Here is a 16294-nt window from a genome sequence, read left to right on the forward strand (position 1 = left end):
GTGCCAAATCAATAATGCGGATTATGATCCGCCGGCGAGTCCTAACGGGAAGAAGCTGAGGAAATTGATTGAATTGCATACTTCTTTTAGTGTTTTTAGTGTAAATAATTGATCAATTTGTATTAACATGAAAATGCAACTGAAAAATAATATCTAATCTGTTTAACTCATTGTTTGTTAATATGACCCACAGACTTATCATGTTTTTAAAATACCTGATTGTGTAAGATTTGGAAACACTTTTTGTAGCAAATTTGAACTATAAACATATAAAACATATAATACCTAAATTCATGTTTATAGTAGTAAAACAAACAGGCGTGATTTAAAAATGAAATAAAAAATGTAATTAAAAAAATGACATTAAAAATGTATGTTTAGAATAGTATGTCAACCACCTGAAATCGAAGAGGACTGAACCGTGATCAGCAGTACCAATAACAGTGGTGACAGATGAATGTGGTGCTAGTATTTTGAAACGTGCACACAGGAAGTTAATGTTGTTGCACTGCACTGCAGTAAACTGTGCTAACTGCTAAATGTTTAACACAAATGTCACAATTCACTTACTGAGGAATTAGAACCGCTGCAATGAGTAAACTACAATTACCAAGAACAGAAGGACACGGTATATATGTCATTTATTGCTTTTAATCAGTGTAGATTCTTTCATTTTTACATTTGAATCATGTTAGCTAGGCATCTGGAGTTGAGCTGCTGTTAGAAAGAGAAGAACCTGGCAGGCTTATTTTTTAAACGGATTAAATACTAACAATAAAGTAAAGCAGCTGTTTTCTTATTTTACAATGGTAGTTGATCAGTCATTTTTTCGTAAAATGAGATACACGAGAGGCAGACTGCAGCCTTAATAAACAGTAAATGAATGTTAAATGCAGTGATGGGAACAGCAAGTGCTACCTTTATCTACTTTTTTAATATGTTACATAACAGATTCCATCGAGTTATTATTTGTTTATTAATATTAATTAGTATGTAAAACACAGTTTTGTAGCCTTTAGAACACCATTTAACACGAAAAATTCTTTCAGCAATAGAAATATTTTGTGCATAACTGTATAACTCTTTGAATCTTAACGACTCATAATGCTCTTATTCTTATATTCTTATTAAATGTCTGACAAAGTTGTTACCTACTCAAAACTTACAATATATGGTCAGGGAAAAACAACCCAACCTCAAAAATATATATAGAGCCAGAAGGATAAAAACAACAAATATAACTGACTATCTCTGTCTATTCAATCAATTTTATACTGTTTTGTGTGGATGCAGTGGCTTTAAAGGAAGAACTCTTAAAAGGCTGAAGCTGTTTCCTGTTGGCTTGTTCTCAAAATAATATTTATATAATTATTTATAACTAACGTCTAATGCTTTAGAACATTTCTCTATGCATAAATCTGTTTAAGTCCTGCTACAGCATATATTTGTATATTTGGTTGCGTTCGTGTAATCATTGTTCTGCTGCATGATCTAGTAGGTCTACATTACTGTTGGGACAGACAGTCCCAGAATGATTTGCTTTAACAATGAGTGTATGGTTACCTTCATGTCAAGATCTTGTTTTTTACAAAACATACCCAAATCATCATCCTTCCACTAGGGCTGTCAGGGTAACTGTAGTACTTTTTCTGTGTCAGTCACTTTGCTGAACTCCACACTACAACATTAACACCAATGACTACACTTTGGACTCATTTTTTTATTTAACATATGCATCTGCACTTTACATAAAACGTATACACCTCATATATATTTGCACATATTATTCCCACTAAACATTATATACACTAAACAAAAATTTGTATATATTTACATTTAATAATAGAAGTACTATTTTTGTATTATCCATTTCTAGCTATACTTATTTACACTTACCATATAGAAGCACTTTGTAGTTACTGACTGTAGTCCATCTGTTTCTCTACATACCTTTTTAGCCTGCTTTCACCTTGTTCTTCAATGGCTAGGACCCCCACAGGACCACCACAGAGCAGGTATTATTTAGGTGTTGGAGCATTCTCAGCACTGCAGTGGCAATTACCTGGTGGTGGTGTGTTAGTGTGTGTTGTGCCGGTATGAGTGGATCAGACACAGCAGCGCTGCTGGAGTTTTTAAAATATCGTGTCCACTCACTGTCCACTCTATTAGACACTCCTACCTAGTTGGTCCACCCTGTAGATGTAAAGTCAGAGACGATCGCTCATCTATTGCTGCTGTTTGAGTTGGTCATCTTCTAGACCTTCAGGACGCTGCCCACAGGATGCTGTTGGCTGGATATATTTTTAGTTGGTGGACTATTCTCTGTCCATCAGTGACAGTGAGGTGTTTAAAAACTCCAGCAGAGCTGCTGTGTCTTATCCACTCATATCAGCACAACACACACTAACACACCACCACCATGTCAGTGTCAAAGCAGTGCTGAGAATGATCCACCACCCAAATAATACCTGCTCTGTGGTGGTCCTGGTAGAGTCCTGACCATTGAAGAAAAGCATGAAAGGGTGCTAACAAAGTATGCAGAGAAACAGATGGACTACAGTCAGTAATTGTAGAACTACAAAGTGCTTGTATATGGTAAGGGAAGCCGATAAAATGCACAATGTGTGTAGAAACAAGGAGGTGGTTTTAATGTTTTGCTGATCGGTGTATATATGCTTATATGAATATAGACATAATACCATTTGTATATAAATTTAATTATCATATTAATCATAGATATACATGGTAAATGCCAAATGCATTTTGTTGCCTTGTACTTGTACTAAGCAATGACAAAGTTGAATCAATCTGTCTGTCTGTTTGTCTAATATCGACTGTTTCTCTAATAAAGACTCTTTTTCTTCGTTAGGATATTTACCATATAATTGATATGTTGAAATGTAGGGAAATGTACTTGCTGTATTTATTTGTTTATTAATAGAATATGCTATTGCTGTGTTTTTCTGTTGCAGGATTTAAACTTCCTTTGTCCTCTTTGCGCCTGCTGGTTCCTCCTATGCACTTGATGTCTGCCTTTATGTGGCAGGTGCTGCAGCAAAAGAATGTGGTGCACTATGGGAAACTGGAAGAGTTTGTCTCTTTAGTGACAGAGACTGTTCCACACCTGCTTAGATACAGACAAAGAGCACAGCTCATTTTGGGGCTGAAAGCAAGGGTAAGTATGCTTTTATAGGCACCTCATAGAGGTGAACAAAAGGGGACAAAATCACAGCTATAAACACAGTAAACATCCGAATAAAATGTGCTGACAGATGTTTTCAAGCTTTATTGATTTTTTTATTTTTATTTTGAAGCAACATGAGGAAATTAATAAAATTACAAAGAGGCCATATAGTGTGTGTTTGAATTACGTGTTCACCAGTAAAGTGAAAAAATCTGGATCTTTGAGCAATAGAAAAACAATTCTACGCTCTGCAGATTCAACTATTCAACAACCATATTTGCTCACTTCTAAGAAGTCATATCATATTGTTTAGCACTGTTCACTGACCTATGAAAAATTTAGCCAGACTACAAAAAACAGTTGTATACAAGCAAAAAACTCTTCTTTCTTTTGGTCATTTTGTTCTATTACTATTTTGCAGTGTAGTATTTGCATTTCTACATGTACAGTACACTGAAAAAAATGCATGTTACAAAACTTTAAATATAAAAGCATACTTTTGATTGTACATTGCTTGTTTTTGTCTAAGATGGTTCTAGAATTTTTACAAGGCTCAACGGATGTGAAAATAATCAAGAGACACTTGGACAAAATGTTACTTCCTGCTATTCCAGTTGGATGTCCAGTGGTAAGTAAATGTTTTATAAATGCAATTGATGCCAATAATGTAGTAGGTTTAGGCTCGAGCCCTGCATCACCCTATCTAGTATCGGATGATTGTGATGGGATGTGGATGGTGTGGTCAAACATCTCATGTGGGCAGGATTGGCATAAAAAGTACACGGACAAGTCACAGTAATCACATATTGCAGTGGGAAGAGATCCAGTCTGACCTTCCCTTCCTCAAACACGACCCATTATTGCTTGTAATTAACATTCATCTTGGGGCTTGGTGGGTAGCACTGTAGCCTCACAGCAAGAAGGAGCGGTCCGGGCGGTGGAGCGGTCCAGGTCCTTTCTGTGTGGAATTTGCATGTTCTCTCTGTGTCTGTGTGGGTTTCCTCTGGGAGCTCTGGTTTCCTCCCACAGTCCAAAGACATGCAAGTGAGGCGAATTGGAGATACAAAATTGTTCATGACTGTGTTTGACATTGGAAAAAAAAACTGATGAATCTTGTGTAACCAGTAATTACCTGCCCTGTCATGATTGTAATCAAAATAAATAAATAACATTCATCTTTGTTAATCTACTCAGGACATAGACTCAGATTTGGAGGTGGCTGTGTCGAACTTCAAAGCACTTGTCCTTGCACTGTTAAAGGACCCAGCAGAAAAAGCCTATTTCTTTCAGGTAAGGTATAAACACATTTTGTCTGGTTTCCTTTGTCATATTTAGTGTGAACTAGATATGCAAATTTCTTTTAATTGTCATTACTTTGTGGTTAAATCCAACCATCAAGCTTATAGCGCCTCATCACAATATTAAAACACTTCACATAGTTTCATATAACCAGGGCTTTACAGCTTATTAAATAAAACAACAGCCAAAGCCTAGTGTACTTGGCAGTTACTTTAATAATAAATTAAGGTTCTGCCAGTATATTACAGCTCTTTGTAATTAGAGTTTTACATTAGATTTTTATGTATATTTTGGGGCATGATGCAAAATATTCAAATCATTTTTGTGAACAAAATAAGACACCGACCCACAGATGCAAAACAGCATCTATTGAGAAAATTGTGCAGTAGATATAAAAAGTTTACACACCCCTGTTAAAATGTCAGTTTTTGTGATGTAAAAAAAATCAAACCAAGATTCATCATTTCAGCCCTTTTTTACCTTCAGTGTGACAAGTAATTATAGTAAATTATTAAAAATGCTCCAAATATGCCAGATTGTGAGGGCATCTCCTGTTCACAGCCCTCTTCAGGTCACCCCACTGATTTTCAATTTGGGCCCTAGCTGGGTCATTTCAAAACTTTGATATTCTTTTGATGAAGCCATTAATTTTTTGATGCGGATGTATGCTTTGGGTTGTTGTTGTGCTGAAAGGTAACATTCCTCTTCATCTTCAGCCTTTTAAGCAGAGACATACACCCTTTGTGCCAGAAATGGTTTAGATGGTGTACAAATATGTGGTGAAACATGTTGTATGAATGAATAGTGACAGACTGCTAAAGTGTATAGTTTATTTACATAAGTAGATGGTGTACTCTGACAAGAAGCTTAAAAATGTCTATACTTTGGTTGGGTGGGAGTTGCTCCATGGACCACATCTCAGTTTTGTTAATTGTAATAAAGTTTCATCCTGATTCAACACCACTTTTTCCGTGTGTACTTCGAAGAACTTTTTTACCACATGTCTTAGCTGGTGACCAAAATGCGTAGTAGTTCTGTTGTTCAGGATTGCCCTATCCAGGTTAGAACTGCAGCACACTCACTACTGTAAACAGAACATGTAAATGCGTACTGAGGGTGGGTTAAGGCAGGTCAGATTTTAGCACCCTTTAGTGCTCATGTAGCTCAGGTCAAAATAAATAAATGTAAATGAAAACATTTATCAAACAATGACTTCTTTGTTGGTTTTTCGATTAATCATTTACATCCCTAGTGTAATCAAGAGCTAAATGTAAATGGATTTAATTGTGTTTCTTTTGAAGGCGGTGTTTCCTGTGCAGTATGGCACACAGTATGACACAGCATTAAAGGAGCTCATGTGGGAGCTGTTGTCCTCTCTGGAAAAGTTGTTTCCTGTTCCAGACTTTAAAAAGGTACATGCGTGGTGGTGTGTCTTTTGTAATTTTGTTTTTAAGATTTTGTAATTAAGCAATAGAGGTGTTATTGTGAATAATGTGATGATCTACAGCACATGCCTTCTGTGATACAGTTTTGGTGTGCAAAAAGTGGTACTTTTATCACAAATATAGCATGGTTAGAACACTTCTCAACCTTACTGTTTTAAAAAGCAGGCTAAGGGGTGTAATATTGGTGACACAGTTGGCATGCTTAGTATGGTGTTACTGATTTGTTAGCAATATAAGTTATTTGATTATATATTTAAGTGTGTTTAGTCTTTGCTTTCACTATTCAGACTCTTTAAACCTGGCATAATTAGAAAATGCTCAGTTAAAAGATATACACTATCAGATAGATAGATACTTTATTAATCCCGAAGAAAATTGCATGGTCAATCAATGCATAATAATAAAAAAAAAAAAAAAAATAATAAAAATTTTATTTGAAAAGCGCCTTTCATGACACCCAAGGACACTGTACAATAAAAATATAGAAAATCTAAGCAAAATAAATAAAATACACATTTACAAACATAGGAAACACCAAACATGTGGCACAGTTCTGAGTCAGCAGGAATAATCATCTGTCTATTACCTTTAATGTATTTATTTTCCTGTGAGTTCATTATTGTGTGGACGATTGGCCAGACCGCTGCGCCACTTAAGTGCCCTGCACTTTTTAATCCTTACAAATGATTTTGACATTTGACATAAAATTGATAGAAGATGGCGCCCAGGTGGGGCAGTGGGATATTCCGCTAGCACACCAGTGCTGAGATTCTGGACACCGCGGTTTGAAACTTGGCTCTGCTACCGGTTGGCTGGGCGCGATCAGGCGGGCACAATTGGCAGTGCCTGCAGAAGACAAAATTGGCCACCAAGTCTGCTGTGTGGGAAAAAGTTGGATTAAGTGGGTGGGGTCTTCAAAACGTTGTGCAAGGACCCTGGCTAGCAGACCGAGGCATCTGCAGAAGTGAATGAGCCTCGTGTGTGAATCCACCGAAAGCACAGGTGAAAAAGAAGGGGTTAAGAGACTGCACACGCGTCGGAAGGGGCGTGGAGCAGGCAAATATACCCTCCTCGGACGCAATCAGGGTTCCCAGCAGTGTAAGACTAATTGGCTACGCTAGATCGGGAGCAAAAAGGAGTAAATGCATAAATAAATAGTAAAAAAAAAAAAATGTAGTACAAAAGATATGTAAAAAATATGTAGTGTTGTCTACTAACTACTACTGCACTACATAAATTGTTTGTTTTGTAGGTTGTTTTGAAGGTTTTGAAGGTTTTTCTTAAAACAGAGGGTTTTTAAGTCTATTTAATACCAATAGAAAGATCAAGGTAATTGTTTTACAGACATTGTCTTGGCTCACACCAGCCCCTCCTGGCCTGGAAGAATACATCTCTGAACCAAAATTCTTCCAACTACTTTTACAACACCATAAAGTCATCAGCAGTGTGGACATTCAGTATGGGATCAAAGGTTTCCCATTAGGTGAGATTGATTAATTGAAAATTTCATATTATGCTGCAATGTAAACATCGATTTGTGTGGAAATGTTGAACAATGTATACTGTAGGACACAATTCAGTCAAATGTGGTCTTTTTTTTTTACTTAAATCTGCAGGGAATCGATCCACCACCTCAGGTGACCGTATCCTTTCCTCCCTTTCCATCCCTCCATCAACGCACATGGCAATCACCACTGAGCCCTTGGTCTACCACATCCAGCCGACCACCGTGACCATCCTGAGCCAGCATGCTCCAGGTCAGTTGAGCTCCGAGGCCATCATTGTGACCGACTACACAGAGGTGGAGCTGAGCAGTAATGAAGTGGCTGAAGAGTCGGTGGAAAGGGGTGTGAACAACAAGAGCAGCTCAGTCATACCAGTCCTAACTGATGACAGTGCTGGAGAAGAGGAGGACATTATTACCATGAGCGAGCATGTTGAACTTCACAAAGCCCCAGAGGGCAACACGAACAGTGAGGAAGAGAAGAGTTTTAGTGAGAAAGCTACACAGTGTGACATCAGAGATGAACCTGGATTAACAAGCCATAACGATCAAAGAGCTCCAGCCGTTGATAAAACAGCAAACATGAATGAAAATGAACCTGATGAAGAAAGTGAGAATGTGGTTTTAGAGCAGAAAGAGGAAGATGAAATCACCCATTCTGTCAGTCAGAAGGATGATAACCAACCTGAGTTTTCTCCAGTGGAAGCTAACAGCTTAACTGCAGCAGAAGAGTACCAGGTAGCACCGATAAGACGGAGACGTGGAAGGCCGAGGAAAACTGCTGTAGCACGAAAGGTGGTGCAAAATGGAAGACAAAGGGGGCGGCCTCCGTCACTCCAAGTGGACAATGATGCAGAGAAAGAGTAAGAAATGTTCGTCCATACAGTGCTATGAATATTTAACCCTTCTGTTATTGCAGATTTGGATTCAAGGAGCCAATACTTTTTCACCCAAAAATATTCGCCTGGCACTTAAATGGCACAGCGGTCTAATATGCTAGCTAACCACTGATGAGATCTCGAACTTGCAGGTTTGAATCTTGTTTGAAGCAGTTGTTGCCTAGCGGTTAGGGTACTGGACTACTTAGGGTACTGGTTGCCATTGTTGAGCCCTTGAGAAAGGCCCTTAATCCTGATTTGCTTAGACTGTATACTGTAAGTCACTTTGGATAAAAGTGTCTGCTAAATGCTGAAAATGTAAATGTATGACTGGGCGGTTAAGGTACTGACTAGTAATCAGAAGGTTGCTGGTTCAAGCCCCACCACTGCCAGGTTGCCACTGTTGGGACCTTGAGCAAGGCCCTTAATCCTGAATTGCTTAGACTGTAAACTGTAAGTCGCTTTGGATAAAAGCATCTGCTAAATGCTGAAAATGTAGATGTATGACTGGGCAGTTGTAGCCTAGCGGTTAAGGTACTGGACTAGTAATCAGAAGGTTGCTGGTTCAAACCCCACCACTGCCAGATTGTCACTGTTGGGCCCTTGAGCAAGGACCTTAACCCTCAATTGCTTAGACTGTATACTGTTGGATAAAATTGTCTGCTAAATGCTGATAATGTAACGTAATAAATCTCAGCTGCTCCGTCAACATGTCCAGACATCCAAGAGACACAACTGACTGTGTCAGAAGGAGGGTGGTCAACAAGGTTTCATTGCCGTTGTTTAATTGCCGATGCATATCGTGTTTCTTTGTTATAATTTATAAATAATTTATAAAGTAAAGATGTCAGAATAAATAAGAGTTTAACATGTTGCTTTCTGTTCTTTGTTGTTTTACAGGACAACTGAAGACACTGGAGAAAAAACAGGTACATACCAAAATAAATTGCTAGCATACATTTTCAAGAAATTTTGTAAACCCTGAATTATATTTATTCCTATGTTGATTTTTCCATAAAAGTGGTTAGCTCATAATTTATTGAATATAAACACTTGTTCATGTTCAATTCACAATAATACATATTGTCTACAAATGTAGTGTCCTTAGGAGTCGGCGTCCTGATATCAAATCTAGATCACATGTAATGCTGAAAATGTGGAAAATTCAAAAGACCTACAGAAATCTCTAGAACTTGCTACTTACTTTTTTTTTAAATGTTGCTGCACTGTGTGCAATAATTTTCAAAAATAAACAAAATAATTAACGTTAATAAATAAACCAATGGTTAATATAAATGTTAAATGTAACATTTTATTCAAAAAACACATTTCATTTAAATAAAATAAGCAATTTATTCTATTTGTAAATCATGCTGGAGGTAATAATAATAAGTTTTATTTATATAGCACCTTTCACAGTCTCAAGGTCGCTTTACAGGAGAGAGGGAACAAAACTACTTTTCGAAAAGATAAGTCTTCAGTAGGGACTTAAAAGAAGAAATAGAACAGCAGTCTCGCAGGGATTGAGGCAGAGAGTTCCGGAGCTTAGAAGCAACTACACTAAAAGATCTGCCACCCATTAAGACAGTTTAGTCCGAGACGTAGAGAGAAACCTTCCACCGGAGAACATTAAGGAGCGAGAGGGAATGTAAGGGTGTAGGAGCTCTCATGGCGAGCTTTAAAAGTAAAAAGCAGAATTTTGAATTTAATGCGTGATGTGATTGGAATGGGGGTGATGTGCACGAATTTTTTGTTCTGGGTGAGAACTCTCGCCACAGAGTTTTGAATGTATTGCAGCTTGTTGATGATTTTAGATGATACAAGAGATTAAATAATTTAGATTTGGTTAAGGAACTGATGTGAGATTTAAAGGAGAGATGGGAATCAAACATAACTCAGAGGTTCCTAACAGTGGGTGAGGGCTTTCTCGGGACATTGTCAATGTCAATGACAAAATTATGCATTTTCTTAATGAGATTTTTTGACCCAACTAACAGGAGTTCTGTTTTGGCATTTGTCTGTTTAGCATTATGATGTGGTGTAAAGCTGTCAAATCAGTTTAAAATTTGCATACATTTTTTTTACATATAAATATAGCATTTGTTTGTGTGTGAGAATACAATTAAGGTGTAAGATTAGACTGTAATTTTATACCAGGCAAGCCAAAAAGACAGCCACTACTGCTGGGATCTAGGGTTCGAATCCCCACTGGTGCTATCGGCTGGCTGGGCATCTAGATACAGACATGATCGGCTATGTCAAGGGCAGCTTTGCAATGGATTGCACCCAGTAATTCCACAGAAGCTTGACCCACCACAAGGGCGGCACGGTGGCTAAGTGGGTAGCACTGTCGCCTCACAGCAAGAAGGTCCTGGGTTCGATCCCCAGGTGGGGCGGTCCGGGTCCTTTCTGTATGGAATTTGCATGTTCTCCCCGTGTCCGCGTGGGTTTCCTCCGGGTGCTCCGGTTTCCTCCCACAGTCCAAAGACATGCAAGTGAGGTGAATTGGAGACACTAAATTGTACATGACTGTGTTCAAAATAACCTTGTGGAATGATGAACCTTGTGTAATGAGTAACTACCGTTCCTGTCATGAATGTAACCAAAGTGTAAAACATGACGTTAAAATCCTAATAAACAAACAAACATCTACACACAGACATAATTGGCTATGTCAAGGGCAGCTTCGCAATGGATTGCACCCAGTAATTCCAAGGAAGGCGGACCCACCACAATCCTGACCAAGATAAAGTGGTGGGAAACGTAAAAATGAAATGGGGAAAAAAATAAAAACACAATTTCTGGAAATAAAAAAAATTCCAAGATTTGTCTTATAAATGTCTTGTGTAATATACTTCATGTCTTATAAAGTATAAATTTACCTTATCTGTACTATGCACTGTGCTTCTCTGTTTAGACAAGGAGGCCAAAAATCTTGAGACAGAACAGACTGATGTGGACTCAATGCCTTCTGCTCGTGATACAAGCCCACCATTAACCTTCAAGCATGAAACTTCAGACAATCCTCGCGCCCGCTACCTGTGCAACACGTGTGGCCGCAAGTTCACTCGCACATCTGACGTGCGCCGCCACCAGCTTACTCACACTGGCGAGAGGCCGTTTCGCTGTACTCACTGCGAGAAGACGTTTCAGCACTCTTGGGATCTGACCAAGCACTGTCGCAAGTTCCATGGCGAGGCTACGTTCTCTTGCAGCCTTTGTTCCGGCCAATTTATCAACCTGCGGGCCCTGACTGCTCACCACAAAAAAAACCATGCTAGTGATCTGCCCCATTACTGCTCCATCTGTGGCCAGGCCAGTCCCAACCTAGCCGCACTGATAGAGCACCGAAAAATGCACAGCGTTACTCATCAGTACCGCTGTGAACAATGCGGTGAGGGTTTTGACACCCTGCTACAGCGCTCAATCCACCGACAGAGCCATCGCATTCAGGGCAAGTTTACATGCCCACAGTGTGACAAGACATACTCCCGGCGGTCTGACGTCAAGCGGCATATGCTGAGCCATACGGGCGAGCGGCCACATCAGTGCAGCCTTTGTGGGAAAAGGTTCACACTTCGCTCCAGCCTTCAGAAGCACCAGCTCATCCACACAGGCGAGAAACCTTTTCAGTGCCAGCACTGTCCAAAGAATTTCAACCTGCTCTCGATCTTTCGACGGCACGAGCGTATGCACACGGGCGAGCGGCCCTACCTGTGTTCGCAGTGCGGCAAGCGCTTCCTGTCGCTGGGCGAACTCGCCAAGCACGACAAGCTGCACACGGACGTCAAGCCGCACTCATGCAGTCAGTGTCATAAGAGCTTCAAGTCCAAGCAGGCGCTCCAAGTGCACACCGTCAGCCACAGTGGCCTACGTCCATATTCGTGCAAATACTGCGGCAAGATGTTCACTAAGCTTTTTCCCTTACACAGACACCACTTGCTGCATACGGGTGAAAGGCCTTTTTCATGCTCGTACTGCGAGAAGACCTTCCTGACGTCGGCGGAGCTGGCCTTGCACGAACGTGTGCACACAGGTGAGCGGCCCTATAGCTGCTCAGAGTGCCATTGTAAGTTTCGGAGTTCCTCAGAACTGGGCCGTCACAGGCTCACACATGGCCAGCGAAAAGCATACAGCTGCAGTTTCTGTCCCAAAACATACACAACCACATACAAACTAAAAAAACATTTGCTAATCCACACAGGGGAGGACTGCTCCAAGTGCCCTGTTGAGATTAGTCATGTAGTAGAAGTGCCAGCTTCCACACTGAGTGAAGGAGAAATAACTCTAAGCTTGTCATGACAAACCTACATGTGGGCATTGTTGAAGCGTTACTACTCATACTGATAGTCCTCATCTGTTCATTAACATTTTTGTGGAATATACAATGAGTTGTTTCCTTACTTACAAATGATGTATTTTCTAATTCATTTATTTTGGCTGCAGAGTTGTAAATAAAGATGAGTGGGCTGGTTGTGATGTGTGATTCTTAGTTGCATGAGTAATCCAAAAGAAAAAAAAACCAGATTAGTTTGTACGAGGGTTCTTCAAAACGTTTCCGCACTTTGTAAAACTCTGTTTATTAAGAATTTCAAAAATAAATTACATCACTTTTCTACAAAGTGACTTTTCAATGCATTTTTTCCAACTTTTTAATGCCATCAGCAAAAAAAACATTTTTGGTTGAGCGTGTAGCCACTGATGCACCGTAGATGTTCACAAGTCACAAAATACGAGTCCGAGTCAAGTCACGAGTCTGTAGGCTAGAGTCCGAGTCAAGTCACGAGTCAATATAATATACACAAAACATATATTGCAAATGTAGCGTAGAAATAAACAAATAATCTGTAAGTTCAGATAAAAAACAACAGATTAGCGACTGTATTTTGCTGTTTTACTTAGTGCCTTTACTTTCCTAGGTACCAGTTAAAAGCTTAAACTGATGTTTTGTTTTCATTGCAAATTACGGCACGGCGACCAAAATCCAAAACACAGCAAAATATCCATAACCACGGCTTACCTTAGCTTATGTTCTTCCAGATGCTATTAAATTTATAACCGTGTGTCCCATTAGGAATATAATCCATTATTTTGCAAATGTGCTTATAATTAAAAACCTTCAAACTTTTCCCGGTTGTGAAGTAAAACACGAATTAGTTAGAAAGCCAATCAAGCGTTTCATTGACGATCATCTGTGCGACGCTGCAAACTAAATACATGCAAATAACAGCATTTCTTACTAAAAATTAAAAACAGAAGGTCTGATTGGTTCAGAAAGCGTTTTGTACAATCATTAGCGCCAATTCTGTAGGAGCGTTCCATTCACATTATCTGTTACATATTCCACCATTTTAAGTGAGATTTATATTCAAAGTAGGGAGTAGGGAGCGACGCTTCATCACTACACTGGAAGCTGGCTGGAACGTTGCGTGCGTTGCGGGTTAAGACGGCCGGAGTGTTATTAGAGAGCAGAAAATGACACGATCAGAATGATGTTGAATCACACACACACACACATATATACAGTGTATCACAAAAGTGAGTACACCCCTCACATTTCTGCAAATATTTTATTATATCTTTTCATGGGATAACACTATAGAAATAAAACTTGGATATAACTTAGTCAGTGTACAACTTGTATAGCAGTGTAGATTTACTGTCTTCTGAAAATAACTCAACACACAGCCATTAATGTCTAAATGGCTGGCAACATAAGTGAGTACACCCCACAGTGAACATGTCCAAATTGTGCCCAAAGTGTCAATATGTTGTGTGACCACCATTATTATCCAGCACTGCCTTAACCCTCCTGGGCATGGAATTCACCAGAGCTGCACAGGTTGCTACTGGAATCCTCTTCCACTCCTCCATGATGACATCACGGAGCTGGTGGATGTTAGACACCTTGAACTCCTCCACCTTCCACTTGAGGATGCGCCACAGGTGCTCAATTGGGTTTAGTCCATCACCTTTACCTTCAGCTTCCTCAGCAAGGCAGTTGTCATCTTGGAGGTTGTGTTTGGGGTCGTTATCCTGTTGGATAGGGTTTTCGAAAGGAGGGGATCATGCTCTGTTTCAAAATGTCACAGTACATGTTGGAATTCATGTTTCCCTCAATGAACTGCAGCTCCCCAGTGCCAGCAACACTCATGCAGCCCAAGACCATGATGCTACCACCACCATGCTTGACTGTAGGCAAGATACAGTTGTCTTGGTACTTCTCACCAGGGCGCCGCCACACATGCTGGACACCATCTGAGCCAAACAAGTTTATCTTGGTCTCGTCAGACCACAGGGCATTCCAGTAATCCATGTTCTTGGACTGCTTGTCTTCAGCAAACTGTTTGCGGGCTTTCTTGTGCGTCAGCTTCCTTCTGGGATGACGACCATGCAGACCGAGTTGATGCAGTGTGCGGCGTATGGTCTGAGCACTGACAGGCTGACCTCCCACGTCTTCAACCTCTGCAGCAATGCTGGCAGCACTCATGTGTCTATTTTTTAAAGCCAACCTCTGGATATGACGCCGAACACGTGGACTCAACTTCTTTGGTCGACCCTGGCGAAGCCTGTTCCGAGTGGAACCTGTCCTGGAAAACCGCTGTATGAAATTTGGCCACCATGCTGTAGCTCAGTTTCAGGGTGTTAGCAATCTTCTTATAGCCCAGGCCATCTTTGTGGAGAGCAACAATTCTATTTCTCACATCCTCAGAGAGTTATTTGCCATGAGGTGCCATGTTGAATATCCAGTGGCCAGTATGAGAGAATTGTACCCAAAACACCAAATTTAACAGCCCTGCTCCCCATTTACACCTGAGACCTTGACACATGACACCAGGGAGGGACAACGACACATTTGGGCACAATTTGGACATGTTCACTGTGGGGTGTACTCACTTATGTTGCCAGCTATTTAGACATTAATGGCTGTGTGTTGAGTTATTTTCAGAAGACAGTAAATCTACACTGCTATACAAGTTGTACACTGACTACTCTAAGTTATATCCAAGTTTCATGTCTATAGTGTTGTCCCATGAAAAGATATAATGAAATATTTGCAGAAATGTGAGGGGTGTACTCACTTTTGTGATACACTGTATATATATATATATAAAATTGTCACACGTAACTAATGTTGCTGACTTTTGTTGTCCACAAGTCAGTTTTTGCGAGTCACAAGTCGAGTCTGAGTCATTTGAAACGAGTCAGAGTCGAGTCTAAAGTTGCTGTGTGTGCTCGAGACTCGAGTCCCCATCTCTGATGCACCGTTGCTTTCACATCATCTTCTTCCCCTTGAAGCTTCTTTGAGCGGCCAAAAAGGTGGAAATCAGATGGCGCTAAATTCGGACTATGAGCGCTCTCTCAGTTTCTTAGACACAACCAATTACTACTTCTCCTGCCCTCACTGTTTCCAAACAAAACATGCTAAAAGGCTCATTTTCCATCATTTATTGTAACACCACCCAAGCTGAGCAAGGTTATACACTTCTTAGGTAGGTCATTATCAGAGACATTTCTTGGGTCAACTTTCAGAGAACCTTGGGGAGCCACTTTCCACCATGAAGACACTGTTGTTAGGCTTTTGTCAGTATAAGGCTGCCTTCCTACTTTGCCATCCAACTTTTATCCGGCCATGTTGGTCACTTTTGATTAACAGGAGTGGTCAGTCTTGTTCTTTTCTCCACTTTGGCTTTCAGGAAAGAGCTACGTATATGGTACTTCTGTTGTTTTTTAGTCTTACTTGATATCATCTTGGCTTGGTACTATTTACTGTACCAGCCTCTGTGGTTCCTGGTCTTTCCGAGTACTGTTGGTTGCTGAAGAGTAAAATAACATAACATGTACCTGTTCAGCATTGTTAACAGCACTGTTGTTCTAGAGAATTCATTTACCTTCAAAAGGGGCGAGAAAATCCTCTAACATCCCAGAACATCTGCAGAATTCCATGGTGACTATTCTGGAGAAAAACACCAAGAAGACTCAG

The 16294-nt window shown here is 40.0% G+C and overlaps 1 protein-coding gene across 1 annotated transcript; it reads left to right on the forward strand.

The window, feature by feature from the left end:
- Nucleotides 1-591: 591 nt before the first annotated feature.
- si:zfos-932h1.3 (zinc finger protein 271) lies at nucleotides 592-12885 on the forward strand. The gene is made up of 8 exons (XM_063007027.1): nucleotides 592-595; nucleotides 2973-3175; nucleotides 4379-4474; nucleotides 5785-5895; nucleotides 7273-7411; nucleotides 7545-8295; nucleotides 9211-9239; nucleotides 11228-12885. The coding sequence occupies exons 1-8, from the start codon at nucleotides 592-594 to the stop codon at nucleotides 12610-12612; spliced, it is 2718 nt and encodes a 905-aa protein (XP_062863097.1). The 3' UTR covers nucleotides 12613-12885.
- Nucleotides 12886-16294: the final 3409 nt, after the last annotated feature.

This window comes from Trichomycterus rosablanca, chromosome 1, assembly GCF_030014385.1.
Source record: "Trichomycterus rosablanca isolate fTriRos1 chromosome 1, fTriRos1.hap1, whole genome shotgun sequence".
NCBI classification, from domain to species: domain Eukaryota; kingdom Metazoa; phylum Chordata; class Actinopteri; order Siluriformes; family Trichomycteridae; genus Trichomycterus; species Trichomycterus rosablanca.

Excerpts from the sequence above, each read along its gene's own strand:
- si:zfos-932h1.3 (XM_063007027.1), top strand. Across the intron at positions 4,475-5,784 it reads AAAAAGCCTATTTCTTTCAG|GCGGTGTTTCCTGTGCAGTA; the intron begins GTAAGGTATAAA and ends TTTCTTTTGAAG. Across the intron at positions 8,296-9,210 it reads GACAATGATGCAGAGAAAGA|GACAACTGAAGACACTGGAG; the intron begins GTAAGAAATGTT and ends GTTGTTTTACAG.